Source organism: Bubalus kerabau, chromosome 7 (assembly GCF_029407905.1).
Source record: "Bubalus kerabau isolate K-KA32 ecotype Philippines breed swamp buffalo chromosome 7, PCC_UOA_SB_1v2, whole genome shotgun sequence".
NCBI classification, from domain to species: domain Eukaryota; kingdom Metazoa; phylum Chordata; class Mammalia; order Artiodactyla; family Bovidae; genus Bubalus; species Bubalus kerabau.
The window spans coordinates 112,894,547-112,916,416 of record NC_073630.1 but is presented as its reverse complement, the minus strand read 5'-3'; the positions used below and the strand labels follow the sequence as shown (position 1 = coordinate 112,916,416).

The window sequence follows — 21,870 nt, the reverse complement described above, 5'->3', positions numbered from 1 at the left end:
ATAGTTTTTGTGTTTCTTTGTGAATGGTTTATTCTTTATAATTTCTAGTTGATTTAGTTGGCTTAGAAATACCATTATTTTGTGTGTGTGTGTGTGTGTTAATGTTGTAACCAGCAACCTTAATGAACTTTTTAGTATTATGAGTTTACTAGATTTACTTTGCTTTTCTATGTAGTTGATCATGTCATCTGCAAAGACAATTTTGTATTTCCTTTTTAAAATGTATAAAGATACAAAGTGATAAAAATGTTCATCAAAGTGGGTATCAAGGGAACATATCTCAACATAATAATGGCCATTTGTGACAAACCCAAAGTAACATCATATTCAATGATGAAAACCTGAAAGTCTTTCCTCTAAATTCAGGAAAAAGGACAAGGATGCCCACTTATACCACTTCTATGTTAGCACAGTATCGGAAGCCCTAACCACAGTAATCAGAAAAGAAAAAGTCATCCAAATTGCAAGAGAAGTAAAACTGTCACTAATTATGCTACAAAAGCTGCCATAATACTTTGTACTGAAACTCTCAAAGTCTCCACCCCAAAACTACTAGAAGTGAACTCAGCAAAGTTGCAGGATGCAGAATTATACAGAAATATACAGAAATCTGTTGCTATTCTACACACTATCAGAAATAGAAAGTAAAAAAAAAATTCCATTTAAAATCACATTTAAAAGAATAAAATACCTAGGAATAAACTTAATCAAAGATGTGAAAGACCTATACTCTGAACACCATAAAACACAAAAGACCATTAATTGCCAAAGCAATCTTGAGAAAAAAGAACAAAGCTGGAGGTATTGTGCTCCCAGACCTCAGACTATACTACAAAGTTACAGGAATCAATACAGCATGGTACTGGCACAAAATAGAGACACATGGACTCGTGGGGTCACAAAGAGTCAGACACAAATTAGTGACTGAACAACAACAAGACCAGCGGGACAGAACAGAGAGCCCAGAAATAAACCCACACATCTATAGTCAATTAAGACAAAGGAGGCAAGAATATACAGTGGAGAAAAGACAGTCTCTTCAACAAGTGATACTGGGAAAAATTAGACTGCTTCCTGCAAAACAATGAGGTTAGAACATTTTCTCACACCATATACTCAAAATAAACTCAAAATATACATAAAATAAACTTACAGTGGATTAAAGACCTAAATTTAAGACTTGAAACTGTAAACTCCTTTAAGAGAACATAGGCAAAACATTCTTTGACATAAATCATAGCAATATTTTTCTGGATCTGTCCCTTGAGGCAAAAGAAATAACAAAAATAACAAATGTAACCTAATTAAAAGCTCTGGCACAGCAAAGGAATCAATGACAAAACGAAAAGACAACACATGGAGTGGCAGAAAATATTAGCAAAGGATATGACCTATTAGGGGTTAATGTCCAAAATATATAAACAGCTCATACAACCCAACATCAAAAAAAAAAAAAAGAAAAGAATCAATCAAAAATGGGTGGAAGACCTGAATAGACATTTTTTCAAAGAAGGCACATGGATGACTAATGAGCACATTAAAAGCTGCTCAATAATGCAATTATCAGAGAAATCAAAACAACAGTGAGATGTCACCTCACACCTGTCAGAATGCTGCTGCTGCAGCTAAGTCACATCAGTCGTGTTTGACTCTGTGCGACCCCATAGACAGCAGCCCACCAGGCTCTCCCGTCCCTGGGATTCTCCAGGCAAGAACACTGGAGTGGGTTGCCATTGCCTTCTCCAGTGCATGAAAGTGAAAAGTGAAAGTGAAGTCACTCAGTCATGTCCGACTCTCCGTGACCCCATCCATGGACTGCAGCCTATCAGGCTCCTCCATCCATGAAACTTTCCAGGCAAGAGGACTGGAGTGGGGTGCCATTGCCTTCTCCGCCTGTCGGAATGGCTATCATCAAACATCTACAAGTAAAAAATACTGGAGAAGGTATGGAGAAAAGGGAACCCAAATATACTGTTGATAGGAATGTTGGTAGGACATGGGTTCGAGAAAGCTCCAGGAGTTGGTGATGGACAGGGAAGCCGGGCATACTGCAGTTCAAGGGGTCACAAACAGTTGGACACGACTGAGTGACTGAATTGACTGACTGAGGAATGTAAATTGGTAAAGTCATCATGGAAAATGGTATGGAGCGTCCTCATAAAGTTGAAAATAGAACTACCATGTGATCCAGCAATGCCACTCCTGAGTACATATCCAGAAAAAAAAAAAAAAAAGCCACTAATTTGAAAAGATACATACACCCCAGTGTTCATGGCAGCATTATTTATAACAGGCAAGATATGGAAACAACCCAAGTGCCCATCAACTGATGAGTGAATGAAGAAGATATACACAGTGGAATATTATTCAGCCATTAAAAGAATAAAATCTTGCCATTTGCAGCATTGTAGATGGACCTAGAGAATATTATGCTTAGTGAAATAAGTCAGAAAAAGACAAATACTATATGATATCACTTATACATGGAGTCAAACAGATAATACAAATGAAATATATGCAAAACAGAAACAAACTCACAGAAATAGGAAGCAAACTGCTGCTGTTGCTAAGTCACCCCAGTCGTGTGCGACTCTGTGCGACCCAGTGGATGGCAGCCCACCAGGCTCCCCCGTCCCTGGGATTCTCCAGACAAGAACACTGGAGTGGGTTGCCATTTCCTTCTCCAATGCTTGAAAGTGAAAAGTGAAAGTGAAGTTGCTCAGTCGTGTCCGACTCTTAGCGACCCCATGGACTGTAGCCCACCAGGCTCCTCCGTCCATGGGATTTTCCAGGCAAGAGGACTGGAGTGGGTTGCCATTTTCTTCTCCAATGCATGAAAGTGAAAAGTGAACTAGTGGCTACCAAAGAGGAAGACAGAAAGGGGCAGGAACAAATAGGGGCTTGGGATTAAGAGATGAAAACTACTATACTATGTATAAAATAAATTAGCAGCAGTGTGTGTAGCACAGGGAATTACAGCCTTTATCTTGTAATAACTTTTAATAGAGTATAATCTGTGAAAATACTGAATCACAAGGCTATATACCTGAAATTAATATAATGTTATAAATTGACTGTAAATTTTTAATGTTTATTGTAATGTTTCAGAGTAATTTTGCCTCGGAGTAAGAAAGCTCCCTTCTATTCTTCATTTTATAAGAAGATTTATTTTCTTTTTTTCTAAATCATAAATCAATATGAACTCTTGGATTGTGCTTTTGTTCTCTGTAATCATAAAAGAGTTAACCTCTTTTGTCTTTTCAAGACCTAAAGTAATTTATGCCCATAGTTTCATTTCTACCTACTGCTTTAACCTTCTGATTCACCATGATTTATGTCTTAAATTCTATTTTATATGCTATCTATTTAGTCTTATATGTACATAGTAGAGGAACTTGCCTCCAATAAAAAGCTTATAGAATTATTTTAACTAGGAGCTTGATTGATAAATGTTGTGGGTTGAATGGTGGCCTCTAAAAAAATATGTCTATGTCCTAAGCTCTGAAACATGCCAGTGAAACTATACGTGAAAAGGTGTCCTTACAGATGTAATTACATTAGGCATCTCAAGACAAGATCACCCTAGATGAACTAGAAAAGTCTCAATTCAATGACAATAGTCCTTCTAAGAGACATACAGAGGTCTTCTCCTCCTTGTCTGTATCAGATAGTCACAAGTCAAGGAATGCTTAGAGCCACCAGAAGCTAGAATAGGCAAAGAAGGATTCTTCAGAAGGACTATGGCTCTATGGACACTTTGATTTTGGACTTCTGACCTCCAGAACTGTGAACTAATACATTTCTATTGGGCAATTTGTTATAACACCTCTAGAAAACTCATAATATTCTGGTTATTAATTCTTTTTCTATTTTCTTTTTTGCAAACCTCTTCTATGAGCCTGTCTCTTGTCCTTTAGTGGAATATGGGTGACCATCATCTTTTTCCACACAATGAATCTCATTGTCTTCCAAAATGTCTCTGAGTTGGTTGTTTTTTTTTTTTTTCTGGAAAGATTTGAAAATTTTTTTCTGAAATTAAGGTAAAGGCGTCACGGTGGTCACATGGAAAGGTCTGTTTCTTCTTATAGGCACTGACAGCAAGGAAGTTAAGTTGTCTCCTGACAAAAATACAGATCAGTTTCGTAGTTGATATAACATTATCGACAGTTGTTGTTCAGTCGTTCAGTCATATCCAACTTCTTGCAACCCGATGGACTGCATGCAGCACACCCTTTGGGCTTCCCTTCACTTTCTCCTGGAGTTTGCTCAAACTCATGTCCATTGAGTTGATGAAACCATCCAACCATTTCATCCTCTGCCACCCGCTCATGCCCTCAATCTTTCCCAGCATCAGGGTCTTTTCCAATGAGTTGGCTCTTTACATCAGGTGGCCAAAGTATTGGAGCTTCAGCTTCAGCATCAGTCCTTCCAATGAATATTCAGCGTTGATTTTCTTTAGGATTGATTGGCTTGATCTCCTCGTTGTCCAAGGGACTCTTAAGAGTCTTCTCCAACACCACAGATCAAAAGCATCAATTCTTCGGCGCTCAGCTTTCTTTATGGTCTGACTCCCACGTCTGCACATGACTACTGAAAAAAACCATAGTTTTGACTATATGGGCCTTTGTTGGCAAAGTGAGGTCTCTGCTTTTTAGTATGTTATCTAGGCTTGTCCTAGCTTTAATTCCAAGGAGCAATCGTCTTTCAATTTCATGGCTGCAATCACCATCCTCAGTGATTTTGGAGCCCTAGAAAATAAACTCTGTTACTCTTTCCATTTTCTCCCCATCTTTTGTCATAATCTTAGTTTTTTGAATGTTGAGTTTTAAGCCAGCTTTTTCACTCTTCTCTTTCACCTACATCCAGAGGCTCCTTAGTTCTTTTTTGCTGTCTACCATTAGGATGGTATTATCTGCATTTCTGAGGTTATTAATATTTGTCCCAGAAATCAAGACAAAGGACTGTACTTCCACATGGCATATGTGGGAAAAATTTTTATTAACCTGGAAGAATCAGAGAGGGAAAATAAATCTATAAAAGTAGCTGAAGTTTCTTTATTGAGCATGTGCTCAGGTGAACAGTTCTGTGTGCGTTCATGTGTGTGTGTGTGTTTTAAAGTGTGATTGTTTATTCAGGATGTAGCCTTTTGTAATTTCCTGTACATTACTTTTTTAAGTTTGAGATATAACTTTGTTTTTTTTTTTAATGAATATTTCCCTTTCAAATGACTTAAATCTGCAAAATCTCGGACAGATAATATGGTACCACTATTAACACGTGACTATTCATCAACTCAGAAATTAAGTACATTATGTGTAAGTAGAAAATTACTTTCAAGATTTCTAGGATGGTATTAAATTGTCATTACTCTCTGAAAGCATGGATCTTCTGCTACCTTAGATCACCAGTAGAGGACCTTCCCATGCATTCCCAACAATAAGTATTCTTCTCATTGACTAAGAAAATTGGTATTTTGGGTGAGGGCTTTGGAGAGAAGAAGCTGGAGTCTCGTAGCTTTGCATATTATACAGTAGAGCTCAGAGACAGGTATGGTCCCCTCAAGTACTTCAGCTTGACCTGAACTACTGGAGTTCAGCTTCAACTTAATTGCAGCACAGCAAGGAGTCCCTTCTGGAAACCAGCTGCTTGATCAGGGATTCATTTATCAGGAGGATTATGACTCCAAACATTTTTCTAAACTGTTGTGGCCATTTAAAAAGGGAAAAAAAGAGGAGTCTGGGGAACTAATTAGGAAGGAGTGGCTCCCCTCTGAGTCTTGACCTTAACCCCACTGAGAAAGTGTGGGATTTACTTTACCTAAGTAAGGAAAGAATATAAATAGTTGGCAAAAATGCTTTGTGGTATGAGTTCCAGCAAGTCATGAATTGGTCTGATACACAGATGGAGAGAGGTAACAAAACACAAGCAAAACTCCAAAAGCTTTAAAAGTAACAATTAAATGCATCATTGTAACACAGCATTATTTTGTACTTTCCTGATTACAGGAAAATAAACTAATTTGAGTCTGGGATTAGTATATAAAATATGAAAAAAATTTTTTTGGTTTTTGTCAGATTATGAAGTGTTATCACAATAAGTCTAGGTGTCACTTTCTATTATTCCACTTAGTATATTGTGTTTTCCTATCTGCATTTTAAATGTTTTTTATTAATTTGGAAAATGCTCAGGCTTAACTTTGTAGAATTCTTCCACATCTTCTCTTCTTTCTCTAACTCTGTATTACACCTTTTTTTTTTTTTATCTTCTATGTTTCTTAATCCTTCTTTGATTAAAAAAAAATCTCCTGATATATTTGAGTTACATTCTGGGTAATTTCATTATATCTATCTTCCAGTTACTGAGCTGTTTCAACTGGACTTGAGTCTGGACCGCTACTACTACTACGTAATCCATTCACTAAGATTTTCATTTCAGTGGTTGTAATTTTAATTTCTTAAAGTTCCCTTTTAAAGAAAAGCAATGTTATTTTTTGAAAGTTTTTAGTTTTATGTTGTGAGGACTTTATGCACTTTGCAAAGCTGTTAGGAGCAAATATTTATGCCTTCTTTCAAGTCTATTTCTGCCATATTAAGTAAACTGTAGGAAAAATAAATATATAATAGCTAGGAAGCTCAAACGAACAAAAATGAGTACCTCCTGGTATAGTATGAAGAGTTCTTCAGAATATCAGCATTTAATTTAGTCAAAGTACTCTTGTGAGGTGCTTATTCTTATTTCCATTTTATGGGTAACAAAACTGAGACTTACCCAAGGCCTCCAAGCTAGTAATAAGTAGAGCTGAAATTAAACTCATGTTTTATGATTCTCATTTTATTCTATATTTCTTCCAGTATTTATCCTTAAACGTTTTTTACATTTATGCCATGGGTTATTAGAGTGTTGAGTAAGCAGGTAAAGGTGCATTATATTTCACTATGACACAATTAAACTTTCTCTGAAAAAAACTACTTAAGCTCAGCCCAAGGTAACTCAAAATATTTCCTGAGTAAATGACAATGGGTTTTCAGAATAATTTTTTTCCCTTTTTTAAAAAAAATTTCCTTACTTCCTACTTTGCTTTTCAATGTTTCTACCCCCTCTCTTAAGGCTCTTATATTCTATAAAGCAATTTATAATTTGCAATTTATAAAAATTTAAAGTGAAAGAAAGTGAAAGTCACTCAGCCATGTCTGACTCTTTGCAACCCCAGAGACTGTAGCCTGCCAGGCTTCTCTGTCCATGGGATTCTCCAGGCAAGAATACTGGAGTCGGTAGCCATTCCCTTCCCCAGGGGATCTTCCTGACCCAGGGATAGAACCTGGGTCTCCCTGATTGCAAGCAGACTGTTTACCACCTGAGCCACAAGGGGAAGCCCATAATAATTTTAGATCTATGACGTTTTAGCTTGCTGGATCATTATGAGGATGAAATTAGATCATGTATATTCACATTCCTGATAAAGTATCTGGTTCATAACAGGCACTCAAAAAAAGAGAAATTCTTTTATATGCAAAGGTAGCATAAAGAGTAAACCATAGAGCCTATTATACAGAGTGATGTAAGTCAAAAAGAGAAAGATAAATATTATATACTTTTTAAAAAATATTATATACTAATGCATATATATGGACTCTAGAAAGATGGTACTGATTAATTTATTTGCAGGGCAGCAGTGGAGAAACAGACATAGAGAACACACCTATGGACATGCTGGGCGGGGAGATGAAGGAGACGGTGAGATGCATGGAGAGAGTGACATGGAAACTTAGAATACCATGTATAAAATGGATAGCCAATGGGAATTTGCTGTATGACTCAGGGAACTCAAACAAGGTCTCTATAACAACCTCGGGTGTGGGATGGGGAGGGAGATGGGAGGGAGGTTTAAGAGGGAGGGAACGTATGTATACCTATGGCTGATTCATGTTGATATTTGGCAGAAAGCAACAAAATTCTGTAAAGCAATTATCCTTCAATTAAAAAATAAATTAAAAAATGAGTAATCCAATGAAGTCATAATTCCATCACATGTCAGGGTTTCTGCAGAGAAACAGAACCATTAGAGAGTGTGTATATATGTGTGTGTAAAGAGACAGAGAGACAGAGAGAGATGAACTTTATGGAATTGGTCCACCTGATTGTGTGAGACTGGCATGTCTGAAATTTTTCAGATGGGTTCCTTGAAAGAAAAGTTGTGACAAACCTAGACAGTGTATTAAAAAGCAGAGACATCACTTTGCCAACAAAGGTCTGTACAGTCAAAGCTGGGGTTTTACCAGTAGTCATGTATGGATTTGAGAGTTGGATCATAAAGAAGGCTGTGCATTGAAGAATTGATGCTTTCAAATTGTGGTGCTAGAGAAGATTCTTGAGAGTCCCTTGGACTGCAAGGAGATCAAACCAGTCAATCTGAAAGGAAATCACCTGAATATTCATTGGAAGGACAGATGCTGAAGCTGAAGCTCCAATACTTTGGCCACCTGATGCGAAGAGCCCACTCATTGGAAAAGACTCTGATGCTGGGAAAGATTGAGGGTAGGAGGAGAAAGCAGTGACAGAGGACAAGATGGTTGGATGGCATCACCGACTCAATAGATATGAGTCTGAGCAAACTCCCGGAGATGGTGGAGGACAGAGGAGCCAGGCATGCTGCAGTCCATGGGGTCACAAAGAGTCAGACATGATTTAGAGACTGAACAACAGCAACAACAAAGCAGACTGGATACTCAGGCAGGATTTCTACATTTCAAGCTTGAGGTAGAATCCCTTCTCCAGGAAACTAGTTTTTCAAAATTTGACAGTCACACAGCATGTAGTATTAACCCATGGCTTTTCACATATAGGGACTCTTATCACATTTTATTGAATTCAGTTGTATTTTTAGAAACATGTTTCTCATGTATCACCCCAAACTTTAATTTATCCATATTTAGTCAGAAAGTTTATCCTCTGTTTACTCAGCTTCCTAAAAGGATATTTTAAAAATACTACCATCACTGGTTTAACCGTATAGCTTGACTTTGATTTATCAGCAAAACTCATTTGAATATTTATATTCTAATGTGCTTAAAGTGAAACTGTTAGTCGCTCAGTCGTGTCCAGCTCTTTGCGACCCCAAGGATGGTAGCCTTCCAGGCTCCTGTGTCCATGGAATTCTCCAGGCAAGAAGACTGGAGTGGGTAACCATTCCCTTCTCCAGGGAATCTTCCCGACTCAGGGACTGAACCCAGGTCTCCTGCGTTGCAGTCAGGTTCTTTACTGCCTGAGCCACCAGGGAAGACCAGTAAATAAAAAATATCAAAATAAAACACTTTAATAATAGGGTCTAATACAGATTTACTAACACAGTTGTACTAAGCATTGTTGTTGTTCAGTCACTAAGTCGTGTCCAACTCTTTGTGACCCCATGGACTGCAGCACCCCAGGCCTCCCTGTCCCTCACCATCTCCTAGAGTTCGCCCAATTTTAGGTCCATTGTATACATACATGTATTGCATTGTATACCTACCTATAATGTATGTATGTATAATATTGACAAACCCTATAAAGAAAGAATATTACTATAGTCTCTGTTTTATAGATGAGGAAACCGAAACTCATAGAATTTAAATTACTTGTTTAAGCCTGTAAACTTGACCACAAATGAAAATTAAATTTCTTTGACTTTAGGCAAATCCTTTAACTACTCTGCTTGAGTAGATCTTCATGTTCTTACGATACAAATTTATCTGAATTATAATTGCAAAGGCACTGAGAAAAGTTTAAATATGTTCTGAATCAAGACATTTATCAGTAAATTGAAGTCTTCACATATGTAAGGAGAAATTGAAATCTTTTTCATATGAATTTTGTATAATGGAGATTTAAGTATTGAAAATCACTTGCTTAACTGCTTTTAATATTTCTTTCTCTATTGGAATTTTTTAGTTTTGGATTTTGTTTGATGTGTACAGTTTTAAAAATCTGTATTGAATTCATTACAATATTGCTTCTGTTTTATGTTTTGGATTTTGGCCATGAGGCATGTGGGATCTTAGCTCTTCAACCAGGTATTGCGGAGAAGGCAATGGCAACCCACTCCAGTACTCTTGCCTGGAAAATCCCATGGACGGAGGAGCCTGGCAGGCTGCAGTTCATGGGGCCGCGAAGACTCAGACACGACTGAGCGACTTCACTTTCACTTTTCACTTTCATGCATTGGAGGAGGAAATGGCAACCTACTCCAGTGTTCTTGCCTGGAGAATCCCAGGGACAGGGGAGCCTGGTGGGCTGCAGGCCATGGGGTCGCACAGAGTCGGACACGACTGAAGCGACTTCGCAGCAGCAGCAGCAGCAGCCAGGTGTTGAAGCTGCACCACCTGCATTAGAAGGCGAAGTCTTAACCACTGGACCACCAGGGAAGTCCATAGTTGTAGAGTTTCTGAAATAATGTTTTATACAATATTAATTCTATGCAATCTCAGTATAATAGAACTTTGGTCAAATAAGTTTGGGAAATTTGGGGTTAAAAAAGTCCAAAAGAGTGCTCTTTGCAATATTCTCAGAGTCTGTGAGGCTCGAGTGCATCATCATGTTGCAACAGTGGGGTAGCTTTAGCTGTTTGCAAACTATTTGAAAAGCAATTCATGGGACTAGTGTCCCAAAGAACTTGCCTTTGGAAAATGCTATCCTGAAGGCAAGATGGTGTTTTATAACACCATCTTACTTGTCTGAATGTCTGAAACCTAATTTTAAAAACATAGGTAAACTGGAAATCCAGATGATGCATCTAAGGGATGATTACAGGTAAAGCAGTTATACTATATAGAGGAGAGCTGCAGAAAACAAGGGTTCTGAAGGGATAAAAGCAAAGGATATTATGTCTTAGAGAATATCTGTACTGCTGCCAGTGCATGGAATCTGGAAATTCAGATTTTCATTAATACTCACGGAGTTCTCTATGCTAGTTCTTGATGGCCGGGGAAATGCCCATCCCCAAAGCTCCCACAGTCATGTTCCAGGTAGTATTTTGCATTTCTACTGCAACTTTTAATTTTTGGGGGATGTTTTGACATGTATTACCTTATTTAACTGTGCCAGACTCACTGGTAGGTTGTGATAGGTCTGGTTTTCACAGCTGTGGAGGTGATTTGAGAACTCTCCTGCTTTACAAATTTTGGGTTTTGTCTGGAGCTTTGCTTTAGCAATCAATGAAGCACATCCCCAAGCAATGAGGCAGAACTGTGGACAGCTGGGAATCTGCAGCTCACACACCAGCCTGGGGTTCTCTTACAAACAAGATTTTTTTTTTTTTTTTCTTTTCAAACAAAGGCTCTTAGATGATTATGAAACCAACAGGTTTTCTATATTAGTGGAATCTTCTTGCCACACAATAAAGTTCTCATCTGCGCACTGTGAAAATGGTTGTAGGTAACTATTTAGTCTTTTGTTGTTATTGATGTATTTTTGCATGTTGTTTTTTTGACTGCAACATACATTCATGTTTACTATAAAAAATTCATAAAATACAGAAATATATAACATGGAAAATGATAGTTTTCTATAATCTTGCTACCATTAATGGCTATAAATAACTTGGCTTAGAGTCTTCCAGATTTAGTTTTACTCTGCATTTGCTATCAACCATATATGTGTATCTTTATCATTTTTTTTTTGCCTGGGCCATGCAGCTTATGAGATTTTAGTGTCCTGACCAAGGATGGAACCTGGGCCCTAGGCAGTGAGAGTTTGAAGTCCTAACCTCTGGACAACTGGGGAATTCCCCAGTATCTTTATCATTTTAGTTTCAGAATAACATACAAAAAATTGTAGTAATTTTTAAGAATATAAGTGAAGTATGAGAAAGTGGACAAACCAGTAAGCAACCCACCAGCCAAGTAAAAAAAAGAGAGTGATACCAGTACTCTAAATGCTTCTTTCGTGCCTTGGTCTTCATCATTACCCACTTCTTTCTCCCCAGAGGTAACCAATATTTTGACTTTTAATACCACAGGGGTTTTCTTCAACTTTATATAAATGGAACCATGGAGGATGTACTCATTTGTGTCTGGATTCTTTCATTCCACATTGTATTGATGAAATTCTTCCATATTGTAATGTAGCAATTTATTCATTTTCATTGCTGCATGATATCTCATTATGTGAATATGTCACAATTCAGTGGCTGATGGACATCTGCATATCTTCCAGTTTTGGAGCACTGTGAATAATGCTGCAATGAACATTCTTGTGCATGTCTTTAGATGCATCTTGACTGCATAGAAAAGGGGATGACAGAAGATGAGATGGTCGGATGGCATCACTGACTCACTGGACATGAGTCTGAGCAAGCTCCAGGAGTTGGTGATGGACAGGGAAGCCTGGTGTGCTGCAGTCCATGGGGTCACAAAGAATTGGACACAACTGACTGACTGAACTGAACTGATTGGACAGATACTAAGAAATGAAGTTATTGGACTACAAGTGAAGAGGAACTAAAGAGTCTCTTAGGATAAATGAGGAGAGTGAAAAAGCTGGCTTAAAACTCAACATTAGAAAAACTAAGATCACGGCATCCAGTCTGACCACTTCATGGCAAAAAGAAGGGGAGAAAGTTGAAACAGTGACAGATTTCATTTTCTTGGGCTTCAAAATCACTGCAGATGGTGACTGTAACCATGAAATCAAAAGACACTTACTCTTTGGAAGGAAAGCTATGACAAACCTAATTGTTGTTTGGTTGCTAAGTCATGTCTGACTCTTTGAGAGCCCATGGACTGTAGCACACCAGGCTTCCTTGTCCTTCACTATCTCCTGGAGTTTGCTCAAACTCGTATCCATTGAGTCAATGATGCTATCCAACCATCTCATCCTCTGTCACCCCAAACCTAGTCAGTGTATTAAAAAGCAGAGACATCACTTTGCCAACAAAGGTCCGTACAGTCAAAGCTATGGTTTTTCCAGTAGAGAGTTAGACAATAAAGAAGGTTGAGTGCCGAAGAACTGATGTGTTGAATCATGGTGCTGGAGAAGACTCTTAAGAGTCTCTTGGGCTGCAAGGAGATCAAACCAATCAATCCTAAAGGAAATCAATCCCGAATATTCATCGGAAGGACTGATGCTCAATCTGAAGCTCCAATACTTTGGCCACCTGATGCAAAGAGCTGACTCATTGGAAAAGACCCTGATGCTGGGAAAGATTGAAGGCAGGAGGAGAATGGGGCAACAGAGGATGAGATGGTTGGACGGCATCATTGACTAAATGGACAGAAGTTTAAGCAAACTCTGGGAGATATTAAAGGATATGAAGCCTGGCATGTTGCAGTCCATGGGGTCACAAAGAGTTGGACATGACTGAATGACTGAACAGCAACAACCAGAAGGTCATGTATGTCCAACTTTAGTACCTGATGCCCAACAAGTTGCTGAAGGAGTTACAGAAATTTATGCTTAAACCAGCAGTGCATAGAACGCTCCACATTTTCTACACTTGGCAATGTCAGTCTTTGCAATTTTATTCTGGTGAGGGTATAGTGGTAGCTCATTGTGGTTTTACTTTACATTTATCTGATTATTAATGAAGTTAAGACTTTTTAAATGTTATTGGCTATTTTTTGAAATGTCTATTCAAGCCTCATGTCCAATATTCTGTTGATTTATTTGTGTCTCTTTCTTTTTGAACTCAGTTATTGTTGCTTAGTTCCTAAGTGATGATGTCTGACTCTTTAGTGTAAACCTTTTCAATTCTAGATACAATTCCCTTATGAGTTATATGAAATGAAAATATTTTCTTCCACTGTAGGGTTTTCATTTTTCATTTCCTTAAAGATGTTTTTGATGAGCAGAGTTTTAAAATTTTAGTATAACTCATTTAATCAGCCTTTCCCTTAACAGTTGATTGGTTTCTTTTGGATTTTCCTTAAGAAGTCTTTGCCTACCTCAAGATTATGAAGATAGTTTTTCTAAGTTATCTTTTAAAACCTTTCTTATTTTTAAACTTAGCTTTAAAAAATGCCCAGAATTGCTATGTGAATATGGTGTAGAAACAAGCTAGGGTTCATTTTTGTTCTATATAAATATCCAGCTGACCCAAGATAATTCACTGAAAAGAGAGTCCATTTTTCTTTGCTGTGGGGTGCCACCTTTGTAATGCAGCAAGAAAAAAATGATCTCTTGGAACTCCAGTTCTATATTTTAAAAATATTCTGTATATCTTTTATGGTCTTTTCTGTAATTTCTTCCCCACTGTGTTTGTGTCCTTCATTTATTTTCTTCTGAGTTATCTTTTGCCTTATTATTTCTCTCTTCAACTGTGTCTAGCCTTCCCTGGTGGCTCAGATGGTAAAGCGTCTGCCTACAATGCAGGAGACCCGGGTTCAATCCCTGGGTCGGGAAGATCCCCTGGAGAAGGAAATGGCAACCCACTCCAGTACTCTTGCTGGAAAATTCCATGGATGGAGGAGCCTGGTAGGCTACAGTCCATGGGATCACAAAGAGTCAGATACGACTGAGGGACTTCACTTTCTTTCTTTCTATAGTTTCTTTTGGAGAAGGAAATGGCAACTCACTCCAGTGTTCTTGCCCGGCAAATCCCATGGACAGAGGGGCCTGGTGGGGTTGCAGTCTATGGGGTTGCAGAGTTGGACACGACTAAGCAACTAACACACACACAGAGAATAGAGCTTTGTTTCTAGTACTCAGGATCTCAGTTCAATGAGGAATTGCTGCTGCTAAGTCACTTCAGTCGTGTCCGACTCTGTGCAGCCCCAAAGACAGCAGCCCACCAGGCTCCCCCCGTCCCTGGGATTCTCCAGGCAAGAACACTGGAGTGTGTTGCCATTTCCTTCTCCAATGCATGAAAGTGAAAAGTGAAAGTGAAGTCGCTCAGTTCTTGACTCTTCGCGACCCCATGGACTGCAGCCCACCAGGCTCCTCCATCCATGGGCTTTTCCAGGCACGAGTACTGGAGTGCGTTGCCATTGCCTTCTCCGAATGAGGAATTGAGGTAACACAAAAATTGGCTTCAGTTTCTGTGGAGGTGATCTATTTCCACTTCATCCACCCTAACTCTTAAGATATAGCTTTTCAGGAACTTCTTAACCTGAAAAATGGGGAATGGTTTACAAATGTTCCTCCTTTTGATGTGCCTTGAGCTTCACTGTTTCTATTTTACAATTTTAATTAATTTATTTAGTTTTGGTTGCATGGGGTCTTCATTGCTTTGTGAGGGCTTTCTCTATTTGCTGGTGAGTGGGGTCTACTCTTCTTGTCGTGCAAGGGCTTCTCACTGAGGTGGCTTCTCTTGTGGTGCACAGGCTCTGGGTGCTTGCACTTGAGTCGATGTAGCACCGGGCTCAGTAGTTGTGGCTCACTGACCGTAGGGTGGTGGGCTTCAGTGGTTGTGCTGCGCAGGCTTAGCTGCTCTGAGGCATGTGGAATCTTCTTGCCCCAGGGACTGAACCCATGTCCCCTGCATTGGCAGGTAGATTCTTAATCAGTTTTGCCACGAGGGAAGTCCTCATTGTTTATTTTTTTAAAATTTGACTGTGCTGAGTCTTCATTGCAGTGTGCTGTCTCCTCGTTATGGGCTTTTCTCTAGTTGTGGCATGCTGGCTTCTCTTGTGGAGCACAGGCTCTAGAGCATGCAAACTCAGTAGTTGTGGTACACTTAGTTGCACTGTGGCATGTGGGATCTTAGTTCCCTGACCAGGGATTGAACCCAGGTGCTCTGTATTGGAAGGTGGGTTTTAACTCCTGGACCACCAGGGAAGTCCTGACCTTCACTGTTTGCCCCTTCTCCAAGCTCTATGAGACTGTTAAAGTGCTATTTATTCTCTCTCTTGACTCTAGTCTTGAATCAGCAGGTACCTCCTTGACTCTAGTCTTGAATCAGCAGGGGAGAGTGGGCCTCAATGCTTGTTTTTGATCTTTGAGCTTCCCTCCTCTGAGCTCCATAATTACCCATGTCATAACTTGGTAATTCTCTGATACTGTCAAATAGATTTAAAATATGTATAACTTTTCTAATTTTCCTCATCTAATCTTTTTTTTTTTTTTTTTTGTGGAAGCTTATATGATCCTAATGGTATTTTTTGCCACATGAGTATTTAAAATTTTATGTACACCTAAGTATTTAATTTTTTGACTGAGCTTCATGCCATGCCTATATGGCATGGCACTTAACTTTTTCTCCTAATTTTTATGAACACATCTAGTGATGTAGACAGTTGGTAGTGATGATGGTGGAGCAGAGAAGGGAAAGAGTTGGGGACTAATAGCAACTGGGTAGTGACTATTGTGGATGGCTCTATCTACGGGTTAAGGGACAGAGACTCTACATTGGAGCCCTGGGTTTAAGGTAACACAAGTAGAAAGCAGTGATGCGTCAATATGGACTATATCTAATGATGTCCAGGAGGGTGATACCCATTAGTACTGAGTGCTTATTATATGCTAGCCATTGTACTATGTTACTTTGCAGTGGTTACTTTAATTCTCAACCCTATGAAAAAAGCGGTGCCTCTCTTTTATAGATAAGGAAATTGAGGCTCAAAGTTACACCTCTAGTGAGTGAGGGTCTGTGATTAGAACTTCAGTTCGGCTGCCAGCATGAGTACTTCCTTACTCTTTACTGCTTTCCCATTTGAATTCCCATATTCTTTGAGAACTACTGCCTCTGAGCTAAGCTTTTTGTGATTTAAGCTTCCTAATTTGTAAAATGAGATAATTCTACCTAATTAATAGGGCTCCCATGAGGAGTGAACCTGATAATCCATTAAAAGTAATTAACAAGGAGACAGAGTAGGCCGGCATTAATATTGTGTAATTTATCTATGTTGAAAAGTTCAATTATGTTTTTTACCTACCCTACTGGACTGAGATCATCCAGAATAGCAGTTATCAAAATTTTAGGGTTCAAGGCCTCCCTTTACACTCTTAAGAATTATTGTGGACCCCCAAAGAGTTTTTATGTTGCTATAATTCTCATTATTACATTGAAATGGGTACCAAGAAACATTTGCCCCTTTAGCTCTCAGTGGTGATGCCATACAGATTATGCATCCTCTGGAAAACTTCTAGGTATATTTGTGAGCGCATGAACGTGAAAAAGGAAAGAAAAATTAATTATTAGGAAAGTAGTTTCGACTTTATTGGGACCCCGCAGGGTACCTTGGACCACACTTTGAGAACTGCGGCTCCAGCTTAAGCACTTCGTGAAGGAACCATCGGATTCCGCCGTTTGGCTAAGAAAACGCAGGATCTGAGAGGAGTAAAAAACGAGAAGGCTGCGCCAAGCCGACATTTCACCGTTGCAGCATCACCCCGCGGCAGTTACACTTTCTTAGCCATCGCTTGCTCCTCGGCGGTACTGCAGTTCTTCCGGGCGCGCGACCCTCAGGACCCACCCAGCCGCGAGGCCCCTCCTCCCCTGCGCGCGCTCCTCCTGGCAACCGGCGTCCCGGGCGCCCAGAGACAGGCCCCGCCCCGCTGCCTCGTCTCCGGGTCGGAACTCCCAAGGCAACCGCGGAGAGCAGCCTCGGTGTCACCCGCCCACCCGCCTAGTCAGGCTAAACCATTCGCTTCAGGGATCTCCACAGGGGGAGATGATGGAAACAGGGGGATTTCACAGAACGTCTATGCGCTACTTTGCTCCTGTTTTTTCTGCCTAGTTTAAAGTATACTCTTTTTTTTTATTCTTCATCTTGCTAACGGTCCGTGCGAGGGGTAGTGACGCGTCTTGCCCGCTCGGTTCAAAGGCCCCCTCGGCCCAGGCCGGCACTTGGGCCGGCCCGCCAGGGAGGCTCGCGGTCTGCTCGGGTTGGCTCAGAGGCGGGGCCGCGCGCCCGACGTAGCGCGCGGTGGAGGCGGGGCTGTGCGCCCGACATAGCGCGCGGCGCTGGGGGGGCGGGGCCGGGCTCAAGGGGCGGGGCGGCGGGCAAGATGGCGGCCGGCGAGTGATTCTTCCAGGATACCTCCAGTGGCCTCTGAGACACCGGGGCCGGGGGTGGGGGGAGTCCTGTCCCCGCTGCCGGCGTTCCTCCTCTCCCCCGCCCCCGGAGATTCCCCTCCTTCCCTTTCTTCTATTTCGCGGGGGTGGGGTCGGTGGGAGGGAGGGTAGGCGGGCCTCGTTCCTGGGACACCATGTCGGACTCTGAGGAGGAGAGCCTGGACCGGCAACTGAAAATCGTCGTGCTGGGGGACGGCACCTCCGGGAAGGTCAGTCCTCTGGTGCGCCCGCCGTGCCAGGCCTGCAAGGAATCCCGGCGCGGCCCCGGCGCCCTTCAAACCTCCTCCTCCTCCCCGTCCCCCCGGGCGTCGCCTTATTTCCGCGAGTGCCTGGGCGTCTGGGCTCAGGCCCGCCAGGAGGTGGCTTGGGGCCCGACACAAATTAGACGCTTGAAGTCCGACGAGAGCTGTCCAGCTCCCTTTAAAAAAAAAAAAAAAGTCATTTCCTAATCCCTGCCTGGATCGCGAACTCCTGCTTCTCTTCAAGACCTGAGCCAGCATCGCCTCACTGGGAAGCTTTCCAGCTTCTCGCCTCTGAGGACTAGCAGTGATTTGCCAAAACATCTTACCTGTTTTTCCTTTAGTCCAGGTCACACTTTGCGCCTTCCCCCAACCCCGTTTACCGTTTCTGATGCCTCCGCTGCACTGGGAGCTTCCAAGAGCTTGATTCTGGAATCAGGCTCCCTGGGTGAGACAGTTGGGGCTCCCGTCACTTTACTGGTCGAGTCACTGGAGGGCAAATTGCTGTCCCTATTTGTGCTTCATCTGTAGGATGGGTATGTTGACAGGGGTCGTTTCGGAGGGGTGAAGTGTACGAATCCACAGTAAATGTAAACATCTACATGCAGCTTGCTGCACACTGAGTGGACGGACTAAACGTTAGTTTCTGTGTTAGAGCATCATACCTGTTCATCTCTGTTCCCCAGCACAGCACCTGTCAACGCAAACATTCATTCAATAAATATCTCTCGAGCTCTTCTTATAGCCTGGGTGCTGAGGGCAGGGCTGCCGGCATGACAGATGGCATCCTTGCCTTAAAATCTGTCCTGTGATGACAGTTGATTGAATGAAGTGAGTGCGTGAGAATATCTGGCCGCCAGTCCCCTTTACCTCCGAGGCAAGGGTCTTTAACCGAGAGTTGTGGAGCTCCTGAAATGGAGCAGACATTGCCCGGTCCTTGCTCTTTGAAGACCATTGGTAAGATCTTGAAGGATTCTGGATCCGCCCCGCCCCCCAAACAAGGAGCAGAGCCTCTGCCCAGGGAGCCTTCACACCTGTCGCTTCTGTCACTGGCGCCAACGCTGTCTCTGGTCATACTGCTAAAGTTTGTCTCCTTTCTTCTCCCGTCCCTTTTCCCAACCAGAAGCTCCAGAAACGCGGGTTTATTATTGTTACCAGTGTTCTGTTTTCCACTCGATGTTTCCGTGTGCCTGGTGTAGTTTGGATGCTGGTTTCTGTGGTAACCATTGCTCGATACCTCTTCCCTTGGCAGTTGGCACTGCACAGCTGTTCGCTTCTTTCGTGCTGAGATTTCAGTTCCTAGGGAAAGGTGTCATTCATAGGCAGAGTTTGGAGAATTCTGTTCATTTCTTTCTTGCCATCCGTGATACTTTGTTACTGATTTTTACTGTTGAGAATAAACAGTTCAATATTCTCTGATTACTTTTAAACATTTTGAGGAAGAAAAGAACTTGGGATCACTTTTCTTAGTCAAGTATTATATGACTTTTTGTACGTTTATAACAAGTTTTTGAGTGGATGAATTGTTTTAAATAAGTCAGCATTGTTTCTAACACAATAAAGACTTTAAGTTCTATTTTTAATAGTTTTTCTCATCATTCGTATTTTCTTTTGAATGCCTTCTAATTTTTCACTTTCCAAATCTTTATCCTCCACTCATAAAAATTTATTTCCTGTTTAAAATGATAATGACTATAATACTAATATACCTCAAAAAAAAATAACAAAAGTTGTCCATTATCCTGTATTCTGTCATAATTCTTTAAATTTTTGTTTATTTTTTCTCCTAGTACTCATTTGTTATCATGCATGTATTTCTCAATTGAAATCTGTTCATAACTTTCTACCTAGGTTTTTTGTCTAGCCTGTCATGTATTGTCCTCTTTTTGCTAATTTAGTGTGAATAATTATGACTTTTCATATCTAAAATTCTGTCTAATATGTGACAAAGTGTATTTTTTTCATTCTGTATTATGGAATTAGGGATGCTATTCTGCTCCAAAGGATACTGGTGTTCTTTTAGTCTTTGTCATGTTGACTCATCTGTTTTAAAATTGTAAAGATGTTTTTTCTCCCAGAAATTTCTGGATGCCAGCATCAGACATCTTAGCTTTTTTCATTGTTCATATGTCAAGCTGCTATTTTTTTCCATGCCATATTCAGGTTTCAGATTATTGGCAGCTACTGATTCCCATTCTGTTTCTTTTGCCGTCTTTTTCTTTTATGAATTCAGCCTCTCTTTCATTCTTACTTGTATCCTGATTTAACTCCAGTCCGTTTTTAGGCATCGGTTTTTTTTTTTTTTTTTGGCTAGTTCTAATCAGGACATATTTATACACCCTTACAAAAGCAATAGAGTATTGCGATGACCACTAACAGTTTATGCAAGAGAAGTTTAGCACCTCCTTCCATTAACACATTTTTCTATTTCTTTCCTGTTTTGATTCCTTTGATTCATACTTTGAATTTTATTATATATTAAGATTTTTTTTTTGAGGCAAAATATCCTTTTATGGTGTCTTTTCAGTATTAGTAAAGGTAGTATGGTTAAAAATTGTTAGCAAAAGTTCACCAAACAAACAAAAAAAACTATGATGAATCAGATTTGATAGATGGTTGCTCACTTCATAATTGTTTAAGAAAGGTATTTCTACAATGACTTCTGAGAAATTATCAAATGAGACAGATAGCATAATATCTAGATAATTGGAGAGAAATTGCCTCTTTCCTGCTGATTCAGATGCTCCTCTTTAATTTTTGTAGTAAGATGTCTGGAGATGATGTAAGAACCCATTTTAATATTCGTTGTTCCTAATGAGCTATACTTTTGACAAGTCATACTTTATTCCAATAGAAAATTCTAGTTTTATATATCTCAAAAGTGGGAGGGTAGGGCTTTCAAAATCCAGAAGTCCTATTTTTAGGAAAAGAAACACTCTGCTAAAGTTACATGTGCTTTGGATTTCTCTTAGACTTATGAAAGTGTTTCAACCATCCATATATTAAACATTTTGAAATATCTGTAATAGTATAAGTAGTGTTAATTATTTTCTTTAGAACCCTTAGCCTCTTCATAGTTTTGTGCTCTAAGTTAAATGAGTTCACTGGCATAAACAAGGCTAAATAAAAAAAGGCTTTAAAAAGGAATGCTTACTTTTTTTTTCTTCTGATCTCTCAGTTTTTATGTTATCAAGGAAGCCAAATGAATTTTCATTTTGGTGTAGTGAGTTTATTTCTCAGAGTGTAGCAGAACATCTTTCTTATGGTGCTCAGTATATATTTGACCAAATATTTTAGCAGTTTCTTACAAATGCTGATTATTTAAATATTAGATGAATTGGAATTAGTGTGTGCAAATTTTCATTTATCTGAAAAATATGATTCTTATGTCAAAGGAATTTTAGGGTTTTTTTGAAAGAAAGTTTGGCCCAGTTTTCTTTTGCACTTACGTCATAATTATAATAAGCTATCTTGCAAATTTGAGATTTCATTATTTTAGGAGTTGACATCTGATTTTACTTTTAAAATAAAAAAGGGTTATTCTTTAACTTTGAGAATCTGTTTTGAAGAGCAGAAAAGCTTAATGACGCTCCCTTTCTCTTCTTTTAGGGGATGTTTATAAATAAATAGTGCATTACAAATGTT

At 39.9% G+C, this 21,870-nt stretch overlaps 1 protein-coding gene across 3 annotated transcripts in view; it reads left to right on the top strand.

Moving 5' to 3' along the window:
• The first annotated feature begins 17,891 nt into the window (after positions 1-17,891).
• Positions 17,892-21,870, top strand: part of RAB28 (RAB28, member RAS oncogene family) — a 98,521-nt gene continuing 94,542 nt past the window's right edge. For all 3 annotated transcript variants that reach the window (XM_055589112.1, XM_055589110.1, XM_055589111.1), the window contains exon 1: positions 17,892-18,195. In XM_055589112.1, the coding sequence (XP_055445087.1) occupies positions 18,121-18,195 (75 nt within the window). In that variant the 5' untranslated portion in view covers positions 17,892-18,120. The remainder of the gene's footprint in view (positions 18,196-21,870) is intronic.